General features: G+C 44.5%; 1 protein-coding gene across 2 annotated transcripts in view; it reads right to left on the minus strand.

The window, feature by feature from the left end:
- Positions 1 to 3,518: 3,518 nt before the first annotated feature.
- The window catches only part of rab3da (RAB3D, member RAS oncogene family, a), a 57,864-nt gene continuing 47,208 nt past the window's right edge, over positions 3,519 to 14,174 (minus strand). For both annotated transcript variants that reach the window (XM_072564311.1, XM_072564310.1), the window contains exons 3-5: positions 11,879 to 11,997; positions 9,455 to 9,579; positions 3,519 to 5,911 (exon numbers count right to left, since the gene is read on the minus strand). In XM_072564311.1, coding sequence (XP_072420412.1) covers positions 5,724 to 5,911; positions 9,455 to 9,579; positions 11,879 to 11,997 — 432 coding nt within the window. In that variant the 3' untranslated portion in view covers positions 3,519 to 5,723. The remainder of the gene's footprint in view (positions 5,912 to 9,454; positions 9,580 to 11,878; positions 11,998 to 14,174) is intronic.

Here is a 14,174-nt window from a genome sequence, read left to right on the forward strand (position 1 = left end):
GTTGGGAGGTCATATTGTGACTGTACAGGACATTGTTTAGGCCATTTTTGGAATATTGTGTGCAATTCTGGTCTCCCTCCTCCAGGAAAGATGTTGTGAAACTCAAAAGGGTTCAGAAAAGATTTACAAGGATGGTGCAAGGGTTGTAGGATTTGAGCTGTAGGGAGAGGCTGAAGAGGCTGGGGCTGTTTTCCCTGGAGCATCGGAGGCTGAGGATTATAAAGGATAAAGGACCTTATAGAGGATTATAAAATCATGAGGGGCATGGATAGGGTAAATAGACAAGGTCTTTTCCCTGGGAACTAGAGGACATAGGTTTAGGGTGAGAGGGGAAAGATTTAAAAGGGACCTAAGGGGCAACTTTTTAACGCAGAGGGTGGTGCGTGTGTGGAATGTGCTGCCAGAGGAAGTGATGGAGGCTGGTACAATTGCAACATTAAAAAGGCATCTGAATGGGTATATAAATAGGAAGGGTTTAAAGGGATATGGGCCAAGTGCTGGGAAATGGGACTAGATTAGATTAGGATATCTAGTCGGCATGGACAAGTTGACCAAAGGGTCTGTTTCCATGTATCTCTATGACTCTATCACTGTAAATACATTATGATGAGATGCCAGTACTGAGGCAGCTGGTCCAATCCATTGCCATTCAGATGCTTTTTTTCTGACTGTGAGTAAAGACCTCATTAATCTACTTGATAGGTTTGAACCTCAGTCTGCCCTAGAGAAACACATGACACATCACTTCAGTTTATATCCTGCAGTGAATCACAGAACAATCCATTAGCACTAACAGAAACACTTGGGTTTAATCTCAAAAGTGAACTGAGTCATAGCCACTCTCCAAAGTTGATCAACTTCCTTTCTTTTAAGGGTCGAGCATTGCTGACAACATCAATCTTCTGTCACCTCAAGACAACGGTGGTTCTTTATGTGACTCTCCAAGGCAGGAAACCATTCTGCACTCGTCCACCAGTCTTGGATGTGGGCCCGGAAGTACAATGCCATTTCCTTTGGAGATTGGGGGGGGGGGGGGGGGGGGGGGAGAAATATTAAGAGCAAATCTCAGTCTATACCGTGAGGCCTAACATTAACCTGCACCAACACTGCAATGTTGCAAGAATTGCACCCCCCCCCCCCCCCCCCCCCTGTTTGGCTGCCACTTTACAGCCTGATTCCACCCTGCCATGTATTTTACCCACTCCCACACCCAGGCCTGTTGTGAGGTGGGTTCCTTTTAGCACAATCACCCATTCCCACCTACTCCCGGGCCCGTTATCACATTGTCACAGCTAATTCACTTTCGCATTCTTCCTTCTTGTTATCACTTTTAGCTTTCATTCTGTCCTGGCTTGCAATCTGTTGTCTCTTTGTTTACCCACCCTTTCATATCTCTCTCCGCCTCTCTGAGCTCTGTCTCCAACTATCCAGTCACCTCTCCCCTTCCACCTCTGTCCTTACTCCCTGAAACGCCAACCCCTCCCACCCAACCCCCTGCCCTGACACCCCTCAGCTAGGGCAACATGGTGGCGCAGTGGTTAGCACTGCTGCCTCACAGTGCCAGGGATTCCAGCCTCAGGTGATTGTCTGTCTGGTTGATGCACATTCTCCCCGTGTCTGCGCGGGTTTCCTCCGGGTGCTCCAGTTTCCTCCACAGTCCAAAGATGGGCACGTTAAGTGAATTGACCATGCTAAATTGCCCATAGTATTAAGGGATATGTAGGTTAGGTGTATTAGTCAGGGGTAAGGGTAAAGAGTAATGAGGAACAGGTTTGGGTGGGATACTCTTCAGAGGGTTGGTGTGGATTTGTTGGGCTGAAGGACCTGTTTCCACACTGTTGGGTTTCTATTCTATTCTATACATTCACCTAACCTACCCTACCCACTGATTTGGCTTCAACTTAAATATCAGCTTTCTCTTAACTACTAACAGTTTGAGTGAAGAGCCACTGGACTCAAAACATTCACTTTGCTTTCTTCCCACAGATGCTGCCAGACCTGCTGAGTTCAGGTTTAGTTCCAGTAAACTATGTTGTGTACATACTGTTCAGAATACAGAGTACAGCACTCTTTAATGTAGTCCCTTCCATACTTCTCTTCTCAGGATCCCAATAGCATGTGGTTGTTAATGTGAAAGTTACATCATCATCTCGAGGCTGACAATAATTTGTTTGACCTCCCCTTTCCAGCCCCTGTAAACTGTGCCTTCCCATTGATAAGTCAAAGATCTTTATAAAGGAGAACCAGCCGACTTGGGTCTTCAAAAATAAGTGCAAGTAAGGAAGGATCAAGAAGTGTCAAGCAATCAGCAAAAGGATGATCTCAGCAAACCCTGTGGCTGGGGATCACTGAATCGTTTGCCCCGTCTTTCCCTACACCCATAACATCAAATTTTCTTTTAACCTGTGTCTATGCATATAGAGGGAGGAGTTTTAATTAATGGTGCCAATGGTTCATAATTATTTTATCAATAGTTACAATCTATTTATTTGGAATGAATAGTAATCCTTGTTGAGTTCAGCAACCAGGACAGTGCTTTGTCAACCTAGGTCCAAAGGACAGGAAATAGGGGAATTTTACAGAACTTTCCGAAGGTTGTAATTTTTTTTAATGACTCCAGGAATAGCAGGGTAAGATTTCCAGGGTGCTGACTTTGTGAACTGTAACAATTCTCATCATACTACAGCAGGTACAACCTCATCAGGAAGTTACAGGAAGGGGAATCGTAGATTCACTACAGTTTGGAAGTACATCATTTGGCCCATCAAGTCCAGACCAACATCCTGAAGAGCATCCGACCCAGACCCACCTCCCTGTAACCCCACATTTCCCATGGCTAACCCACCTAACCTGCACATTCCTGGACACTATGGGCAACTTCCCATGGTCAATCCACCCTAACCTGCACTTCTTTGGACTGTGGGAGGAAACTAGAGCACCTGGAGGAAACCCATGCAGACACAGGGAGAATTTGCAAACTCCATACAGTCACCTGAGGGTGGAATGAAACCCGGGTCCCTGGCGCTGTGAGGCAGCAGTGCTAACCACTGTGAAGACAACCTCTTAGAGTCAGAGCATTGATTGGGTAGAGAAGAAGATATTGTTAACCTATAGAATACAAAGACCATGCGTCGCTCTGAAAGCCAAGTCAATCAGGAAAATCCAATAGGAAGTAGATAAACATGAGGACTAGGAAGAAAAGGTACAATGAAGGTAGGTGGGAATGGGAAAGAGCTATCTCCTGAGTGGACCCAGCAATAGACTGGCCTGACTGCCACTGAGCTGCCAAATATTTATCCCTCAGCCAGCACGATTATAAATAGCAAGTGTGGTCATTATCGCATTGCTGTCTATGGCTCCCCTTAAACACAAAGTAGCTGCTTCATCACAACAGGGAGTACTGTACACTTCAAAACATTGCCCTCCAGAGCTTCAGGATGTGCCCTGCATCTTCTCACCCTCGCTGCCTCTCACTGGACAAATGTGGTGAAGTCTGAAGAACAGAGACACAGCCTGGGTTCTTGCAACTTGAATATTACTTTTTAATTTTTTTTTCACTTCGGTTTCTCCAATAGTGGACACAGAAAATGTGCGACACCAACAAGATAGTTATTTCTGACAGCTCAACAAAAAAATAGTGCACATACAAGATGGAACACCTGACAATCTTAAGAGCCCTTTTAAATCTATTTAGACACCCCCTCCCCCAAACAAACCTGGCAAACAATTCTGCAAATTATTATTTGCAGGTAAAATGGAAATACTCTTGTGGAATTTAATTCATCACATACATTATTGACAGCTCTTATACATTCATGCAGGTAGGAAATCCATTATAGAAGATTTTTATCCCTTCACAATGGCCATTAAAGCCGTTTCCTGCCTTCATTAAGATCTCTCATATCAACCTCCTCCTAACGATAAGGCAATATTACTATGAGTAATCATTCCCACACCAGCCCTTGCTTACAGTGCTGTAGTCATCCAACAGTCTCCAGTACATTATCTTAATTTTGTCCCGAATCACATTTTGCTGAACTGGTTCCTCATGAAGTCCTGCATCTTCAGCACTTAAGACATCAGTCTAACAACAAGTCAATCTCTTTGTTTTCCATCCAGGCCCAAAGGCTGAAGACACTATCAGTCAAGAGTTTGACCCTACAGAAATATAACATCACTCATAATGGACATGCTGCCCTTTGCTGGTTTAGTAATCAGAAACAAACACTGTGCCTGCTGGCTTTATGTTGGGGCAATGTTCAATATAAGATGACACACATGAAGCAAGTCCAGTTTAAGACAATGAGACACAAGTCAGGTATGAACATGTAAGCAGCTGGTAGTCAAAAATATGAAATGCATTCATGACCAGTCCATATAATGCTGGCTTCACTTCCTCCAAGTGAGTCAACGTCTTGAACAGAAGTTAAAACCACACCATACAGACATCAGCCAATAAAACACTGGTGCACCAATTCCAAAACAATTAATTTATACTTATAGGGCAGAGGAACATGGCAACATGCACATACAAAATACCGTTGCAAATTTGGCATTAATGCTTCACATGATTCATTGCAAAAACACCAGGACTCAAAGAAAAGCAGAAAACTCAAAATTATAGGCTCCATTCCTAACGTAGTATCACCCACATTATGGGGTAGGAACAAAGATTGATGGAGAATGGGATTTCACTGAGCAATGTCTGTTGCCACTTTTAAACCATTGCCCACCAAGAACCTACTGAGATACAAGGGAGTGGTGCTATAATTTCCAATCTGTCATCATCATTGGTTAATATCTGCAGTCTTCATATTCCCTTCCCAAAGAAAAATAAAATCTAAATTTGGGGGCACTTTATTGAAAAATAAAAATGGTTTATTCCTACACGGGGTCCCAGATTGCCACATTCCTTCCCAATCCCAACGAAGGAAGGTACAAACCCCTTGGCTGTCAATGCCAGGGCTGAATGTGTACCAGACCCACCAATTCCCACTGTCCAGCGTTGGCCAGTGGGTTTAACAATAGCCGCGTGGAGCTGTGTGAACAGGTGCTGAAACCAACAGCTCTGTGGGATGGGCAGTGGATTTCAGCACACATCTACCATTCTCACACAAGTATTTCCCTTCGGTGCTCTGACATATTGTTTCATGAGTCCGAGATGAGAACACCGCCCTTTATCCTTCCTTGGTTCCACTGGCAAGGCTAGCATTTGTTGCCATACCTCACTGCTCTGGACCAAGTGACTTCCCCAGTCCTTCCAGAGGGCAATTCAACCCCATTAGCTGTAGACCTGGAGTCGCATGCAGGTCAGACCAGGTAAGGACGGAAGGATTCCTGCCCAAAAGGACATTAGGGAACCTGACGTGATTTTACGACAATTGATGGTTAACATCACAGAGACTAGCTTTCAATTCGGGAAGTATTAATTGAATTTAAATTCCACCATGGCAGGATTTGAACCCATTGTCCCCATCTGGGCCTCTGCATTACTAGCCCAGCGACGTTGGCACTAACCCACCATCTCCCCAAGTTCTTAATTTAAAAAATGAAATATATTTTGACACGTGTTAGCCCTGAATCTTAAATACATTTTAAAGCCTAATTTCACTCCCTTTGCAAACACCTCCATCCCACCTCCCCCCACCATCAACCAACCCATATCTGTGGGCTCTCTGTGTTGGATGATTTAGCGAGAGCAAGAGGTCAGAGGGCAGGGCTTTCTAGCATGCACAGCTGCTTGGTTGTGAGGGGGGGTTCTCAGCGAGGGATGAATTCTTGTTGTTGCTCATCAGTGTGGGATCGCCATCAAGACTCTCAGACATCTTCACGCAGATGATATCGACTAGGCGTTCGAAAACCTGCTTCACGTTAACATTTTCTTTGGCGCTTGCTTCGAAAAACTCAAAGCCTGTAGAACGGGAATAAAAAGAGAGGGAAAGCGGAATCAAGCGGGGAACGCGAATTAGTAAAGCTTCATTTTGCCCTCAGCGACACCAATTCCCCCAACTATGACAGGAGCCATCAAGAGGGTGAGCCAGGCTGGGAAAATCAACCCACCCCCTATACAAACCCCACTAGCACCCTCTGAAAACCTGAAATTCTTAGATTATGCCCCGGTTCTAGAATCTTCAACCAATGGAGATAGTTTATCTTTATCTACCATCTTTCCCTGTTAATATCCTGAAGTTGCTGAAAATGTGTTGCTGGAAAAGCACAGCAGGTCAGGCAGCATCCAAGGAGCAGGAGAATTGACGTTTCGGGCATAAGCCCTTCTTCAGGAAGGAATATCCTGAAGTTGGTTGGATCACCCCATAATCTTCTAAGTTCTAGACAATAAAGACCTAATTTGTCTAATCTCTCTTCGGCACGGTGGCTCAGGGGGTTAGCACTGCTGCCTCACAGCACCGGAGTTTGACTCCAGCCTCAGGAGACTGTGTGGAGTTTGCACATTCTTCCAGTGTCTGCGTGGGTTTCCTCCAGGTGCTCTGGTTTCTTCCCACAATCCAAAGATGGGCAGGTTAGGTGGATTGGCCATGCTAAATTACCTCACAGTCTCCAGGGATGTGTACGCGAGAGAAATGCAGGATTACAGAGAAGGAGAGTCTGGGTGGAGAGTCGGTGTGGACTTGTTGGGCCGAATGGCCTGTTTCCACACTGTAGGTATTCTATTCTATTCTAACGTACCCTCTGAAGTCCAGATATTAGCCTTGTAAACCTGCGGTGAACTCTTGGCAGAGCCAAAACATCCTTCCCAGGGGGGTGATGCCCAGATCTGCTCATATCTTCAAAACAGTTCCATGGGATCACCTACAGCCATGTCAGCAAATTGTTTAAGATCTCATCTGGAAGAGTGACATTTTCAACAGAGCAGCACATGCTCAGTCCGAAACTGGAATTTCAGGCTTGATTTTTGAACTCTGGCCTGGAGTGGGACCTGAGCCCTGAACCCTGTGACTCATCGACAATAGTGGTACCAATGGAGTCACTGTTGACCTCCATCTAAGCCATTTGCAACAGCTTCAGAGATCAAATCAAAGACACTTGCCATTTTAATTTGACAATCAATCAGTCATTCCATTTTCTGAGAGTGGACTGACTTTTAACCCTAATTGTACCATGTCAGACAGAGAAAAAAAAAACAAAGAGGCCATATTATGGAACATCAAAAGGACATTTGTCAGTTTTATCACAAGAAGGGTCACTTTAAAATAGATCTCTTAACATTTCTGGGAGTGAGACTTGGCTCAATATTATCATTCCCCTTCTGAGATACAAGTTTGAATTCCAATTGTGATTCAAGGTTTATATTTATATTCATTTTAAAATCACTTATTTTAGAGTTTGGATCTTGAATTCGTAGCATGTGAACTTGGTCCGGGTCGATGAAAGGGTTGAATGAATAACTTGCACATATTTCTGTAGCCATGGAGCTATTGTTTTAAATAGTCTGAGAGAGAAACTTCCTAGAGAGCAAACAGAGGCTTGTTTACACTGGGAGAGTTTTATGAGTGAGCAGAATAAAGACTGACTAAGGATTCAGGTAGAAACTTCCCAGAATTATTGATTTTGATATATGGGGGAAACATCATAGCTTACAGAAAGCCTTTTTGCTTCAGTTTGCAGAGACCTTGGCTAAAGTTGGATACAGGAGGCATTTGGTCCTGCAGAAAGATAGTTTAAAATTGTTAAGAAGATAAATTCCTAAAATGAGGTAAACTAATTAAAAGATTCCAGACCAGAAGTGCTTAGCTAAAACTCTGAAAGGGTTAGTTGAAGCCTAGAAAGTCTAAGCTCAGTGCAAAGGAAACTCAAGGGGCCATCATATTCTAAGGAACAAGAATTAAAGCATCAGTAAGGTCAAGCCGTATATAGATGTGACAGAAGAGGGAATTCTCCCTGAGGTGAGTATTGTTGCTGCAGGATTAATGGGATTAAATGTTTCTGTGTGTTTTGAAAAATTTAAACTTGTATTATTTGGTTTATTCTTTTTAATCTTCATTTATTTTGTATTATAAACTTTGTTTTATCATTAAAAACAAATCTGCGACATTTCTCGTATGTGTTTCAATTGAAGACCACCTTGCTAAAACAAACAAAAAGATTCATCAAGCCAGATTTCAGTCTGGGATCTGGCATATCCAGTAAAATATCTGCTGGAAATCAGAGCACAATTCTTAAATCCCTAGCGAGAGGAGACAGGAATTTGGTGAGGTAATGCAGTAGGGTGTTTACATGAGATAGGACTGAAGTGTGACGGCCTAACCTACCAAATATAGCTGGGATTTTGTTTTTATTTACTCACTGGGTGCGGCTGTCACTGGCTAGTCAGTCATTTATTGCCCATCCCTAATTGCCCAGAGGGCAGTTAAGAGTCAACCCCATTGCTGTGGGTCTGGAGTCACATGTAGGCCAGACCAGGTAAGGGTGGCGATTTCCTTCCCTAAAGGACATTAGTGACTCAGATGGGTTTTTCCAACAATTGACAATGGATTCGTTGTCATCATTAGACCTTTAATTCCAGATTCAAATTCCACCATCTGCCACGCTGGGATTTGAATCCAGGACCCCGGAGCATGAGCTGATTTTCTGGATTAATAGCCTAGCGACAATACCATTAGGCCACCACTTCCCTGTTTTGTGCTAGCAAGTTGTGAGTCAGTTTAACAGCCTGCCCATATTAACAGCACTTGGCTGCAGGACTGACCGAGATCTGTGGAAGAAATGGGTTGCTACAAGATCCACTTGACTCAGAAAAAGGCATTACAGAGATCAATGGCTTTTCCTTCCAGTAGGGAACCTCCTAGTGACACTGTCGCTAGCAAGTGGCCTAGGAATTGCTTAAGAGAGCCATCTTGGCAAACCTTTACACCTTATACGCATCAGGACAAACGTAAGAATCCCAAAGTTATCTTGGCTGATCAGTGTTGACTTACCAACCAAGCAGCAGTCCTTTCTCCCGTCGCATGTATTGTTGTCACTGTAAAGTTTGGCATTCTTGCATTTGTCCTGAAGACTGCAAGGGCGAGAAGCTTGGGCGACATGCCTGTCTGTTTAATGAGGCTCGGGTTCAGCGCTGGAGAAAGTGAGGACTGCAGATGCTGGAGATCAGAGCTGAAAATGTGTTGCTGGAAAAGCGCAGCAGGTCAGGCAGCATCCAAGGAACAGGAGAATCGACGTTTCGGGCTTATGCTTGGATGCTGCCTGACCGGCTGCGCTTTTCCAGCAACACATTTTCAGCTCGGGTTCAGCGCTACCAGATAACTGACGGATGGTAACAATCGAGAACCAATCCCCTTTCCTGCAGCCCTCTGGTTGGAGTTTGCCTACATTCCCCGCACTCAAAAAGACAGTGACTGGCAATCTTATTGGTTGGAAAACCCTTGAAAGTGAAACTGATCTAGCCTCAGCACTCTTCACCTCGTGCAAGTAGCGAATGATGTATTTTGTTTACCTAATTCATCAGCCAATCGCCTTCCATCTTCTGCAGGAACAACACGGTCATCTTCCAGGTCAGATTTATTGCCAACTAGGATTACCTGAGCATTGTCCCAGGAGTAGGTTTTGATTTGGGTAGCCCTGTTAGACAAAAGGATACCACAGGAGTGAAGACCATGCAGTTTAATCTCCCTTGATAACTCCACTATTGGTTTGGGGCAGCACAGTGACTCAGTGGTTAGCGCTGCTGCCTCACAGCACCAGGGACCCACATTCAATTCCCGCCTCGGGCAACTGTCTGTGTGGAGTTTGCACATTCTCCTTGTGTCTGCGTGGGTTTGCTCTGATTTCCTTCCACAGTCACAAAGATGTGCAGGTTAGGCGAATTGGCTGTACTAAATTGCCCAAAGCGTTAGGTGCATTAGTCAGGGCTGAACGAAGGGGAATGGGTCTGGATGGGTTGCTTTTCAGAGGTTCAGTGTGGACTTGTTGGGCTGAAGGGCCTGTTTCCACACTGTAGGGAATCTAATCTAATCTAATCTTTGTGCGGCACAACACTTCAATCACAGGATCTAGTCACACAGAAGATCGCTCGGCCCATAATTTCTATACTCCTTGAAAGAGCTGTCCAATTTGTTCCATATCCCAAACTTTATCCCCCATAATTCTGCAATTACTACTCCTCGGGTATGTGGACAATTGCTATGAAATCATCTTTGCATTAACAAAGGAAGATGCTCAGAAATTCCTCACCTCTTTAGTTCTTTTGCCGGATATGTTGAATCTACGAGCTCTGAATACTATCCAACTTTCTAAAGAAAAAAAAGCTCTCACAACTTCCTTCACCAGCACCCCTTATTCTTCTGAATATCACGATATAGATGCCCCTGAACGTTCACACCGCTATGGAATCCAATCCCAGATCTCACCACATCACTCAACTCCCTAAACTCTCAAAGACCAACACAGCACAGAAACAGGCCTTTTGGCCCTCCATGCCTGCCCCAACACATTTTTCCCTTCCATGCTAAAACTGTCACCACTTCCAGGATCTATATCCCTCTATTCCCTTCCTATTCATGTATCCGCCCAGGTGCTTCATGAAAGCTGCTGTTGTGTCTGCTTCCCCCACCTCCTCTGGCAGTATGTTCCAGGCATTCACCACCCTTTGTATGAAACACCTGTCTCACACATCTCTTTTAAACATTCCCCCACCTCATACCTTGAACCTGTGCCCTTGAGTAATTGACCCGTCCATCCTGGGAAAAACCCTCATACTTTCCACTCTGTCCATGCCATTCACAATCTTATAAACTTCTATCAGTTCACCCCTCAACCTCCTGCGTTCCAGTGAAAACAAACCCAATCTATCCAACCTTCCTTCAGAGCTAAAATCCCCCATACCAGGCAACATCCTGGTAAACCTTCTGGAAAATATCTCCAAGTGGTTGCATAAAAAGTTAGTGAGAGTGGTGACAGTTGGTGATGTGGCTACATCTGTCCACTAAAAATTAAAAGTCAGACAAAAGCAAACTCCTGGGGATGCTGGAAATCTGAAATAAAAACAGACAATGCTGGAGAAACTCAGCAGTTCGGGTAGCACCTGTGGAGACAGAAACAGAGTTAATGGTTTGAATCTGGTATCTGAAGTCATCAGGACTTGAACTATTAACTCGCTTTCTCTCTCCACAGACACTGCCAGACCTGCTGAGCATCTCCAGTATTTTCTGCTTTTATTTCAGATTAAAACAGAACCTGGCATGAGTCAATGCATGTAGAAACTGTTCTCAGCGACAATTTCTGCACCCTCAGGATTCCAGGTAGATTAGATTACTTACAGTATGGAAACAGGCCCTTCAGCCCAAAAAGTCCACACCGACCCGCCGAAGCACAACCCACCCAGACCCATTCCCCTACATTTACCCCTTCACCTAACACCATGGGCAATTTAGCATGGCCAATTCACCTGACCTGCACATTTTTGGACTGTGGGAGGAAACCTGAGCACCCGGAGGAAACCCACACAGACACGGGGAGAATGTGCAAACTCCACACAGAGAGTCGCCTGAGGCGGGAATTGAACCCAGGTCTCTGGCAGCAGTGAGGCAGCAGTGCTAACCAGGGCTGAACAATTGCCTGTGGTACCTGACCCCAGGATAGCTCAGTACCTTTACAACTTGGTGCTCATCACAAGACACTATGAAGGTGCCAAAGTCTGCTGTGTGTCATCAGATGTGAAGTACAGGAGTCATAGCCTGTGTGCAACCCATGCCTCAATGTGAGTCACAAACATGGGAAAGGATTTGCTGGGAGTTTAGGGGAAAAGAAGATGAGGGCTGGTTTGGGACTGGAAAGGAAAACACCATGAGAGAGAACTGCATCTTGTAGATACTGAGATCTGGCCTGCTCCTGGGGGTTTACAGACTAGGTGTATACTCACCAATCATGCACAGCACTGAAGGAGTCCTGGTTGGCAATGTCATACATCAACAGAAATCCCATGGCGCCCCTGTAATAGGCTGTGGTGATGGTCCGGTAACGTTCTTGACCTGCAGTGTCCTACCAAGAGAGTGGAAGAGAAGGGGTTCAGGGCCTCACAAAGCTCAGGCCAGATTAACCACAGCAGAGGCATGTACAATAACAAGGGAGAAACTCACTCTCTTCCCTCCCCACACACGTGCTCCCTCACACAATGCCAATTCCTCCCACTGGCTTTTTTTCCCAAATTGTTCACGTTAAGGTAAAGCTCCATAGCAATATCAAAGAGTCCATTGTTATGGACCAGACCATACCCCCTCAAAATGTTCAGAAAATAGTCTGGACCCTAACGGTTTCTTATCTGAAGGTAAATATAAGCTGTTGCATTCCAGATACAATTTGAACTACTGGATTTAAAGCAAAACACATTTTATTCATCGATTATAGTTAAAATATAACAAAAGAAAGAAGGAATTGGAATAACTTAACTCTATTGGAAAGCTTAACAGAATAATAGATACAGTAACTATTACTAATTAACTGTTCCAACATAGTAACATCCCATGAACACACCCTTGGAAAAAGCAAATTTCAGAAAATAGTTTGTCTCACACGCAGCCCCCGTGGCAGAAAGAGAACTCCCAGCTTTTGGCTGAAACCAAGAGAGGGGACAAAATGGCTTCCGCTCTTCCAGACACCAACTGTAACCGCTGAAAGTCAAAACTAAAAATCCTGGATCTGAGGGAGCTTGGTCCAACTCATCAAGGCTGCTTCTACTGTTCCAACGTTTTAAAAAAAAACATCCAAGGCCTCACAAGTTGTTTCCTTTAGAGGGTCTGGTAGACTGCTCAAGACCTCTGCCTTAAAATTCTCTTCAAAAAAAAAACAAACTAACCTCCTAAACCATAGTATCATCATCCCATTCTTTGGGTATGAAGCTAGTTCAGCTGCAGTTACATTCTACACTGTCCTCACCCTGTCCCATTTATGAACTTGTCCCTTCCCCCGTTTAATTTGATCATTTTCAAACCGAATCGCACCGGCCACACAAATACTATGTCTGTGAAGTTAAAAATCACACAACCCCAGGTTATAGTCCAACAGATTTAAATGGAAGCACACTAGCTTTCGGAGCGCTGCTCCTTCATCAGGTGATAGTGGAGGGCTCGATCGTAACACAGAATTTATAGCAAAAATTTACAGTGTGATGTAACTGAAATTATACATTGAAAAATTGATTGTCTGTTGAGTCTTTCATCTGTTTGAATACCATGATAGTTTCACTTCTTTGTGTCTGTGAAATCTGTGTTAAGTCACTGTCCTCCCGACTCCCCAAAGCCTTTTCACCATTTCACAAGGTACAAGTCAGGAGTCTGTAGGAATACTCCCCCCACTTGCCTGGATGGGTGTGGCTCCAACAACACTCAAGAGACTCGACACTATCCAGGTCAAAACAGCCACCTCAAAAGGTACCTAGCCCATCATGGTCAACCTTCACTCCCTTTACCACTGATGCACAGTGGCAGCACTGTGTCCCATTTATAAAACACACTACAGCAACTCACTCCAGCCTCCTCCAACAGCACCTTCCAAACCACGATCTCAACAATCAGAAACAATAAGGACAGCAGATACATCCCTACCCCCTCTCCAAGCCGCACACCAACCTGACTTGGAAATATATCGACGTTCCTTAATTGACATTGGGTCAAAATCCTGGAACTCCCCAACAGCATCATGGGTGCCTTTACCCATGGGTACCACACGGACTGAACTGACAGCTCATCACCACCTTCTCGAGGACAATTAAGGATGGGCAATAAGTGTTGGGCCAGTCAGTGATGGCCGCCTTCCAAGAGTGAATAAATAGAGTAAAAGGGGTAGGCGAAAATGCTAGAAACTTTAACAGGTAAATCCAAATGTAACAAAGTACCCTTCGTGATCGAGAGGCTATGATCTTTTAACATTGGGAAGATTATTGGAAGTGTAAAAAGCACAATAGGCAGAGACAGGGGTTCAAATCCCAGCATGGGAAATGGGAATTCTTCCTAAATCTGGGACAAAGAGCCAATCTTAGTAATTGTGACCACGAAACTGCTGTTTTGTCATCTACAGCCTTCGGATTCCTTAATGCCCTTTAGGGAATGAAATCAGCCATCCTGAACCAGTCTGGCATACACGTGACTCCTGACCCACAATAATGTGGTTGATTCTCAACTGCCTGGGAAAACGTCCCTCAGTTTTCTTCAAGGTGGCTC

This window comes from Chiloscyllium punctatum, chromosome 46 (assembly GCF_047496795.1).
Source record: "Chiloscyllium punctatum isolate Juve2018m chromosome 46, sChiPun1.3, whole genome shotgun sequence".
Lineage (NCBI taxonomy): Eukaryota > Metazoa > Chordata > Chondrichthyes > Orectolobiformes > Hemiscylliidae > Chiloscyllium > Chiloscyllium punctatum.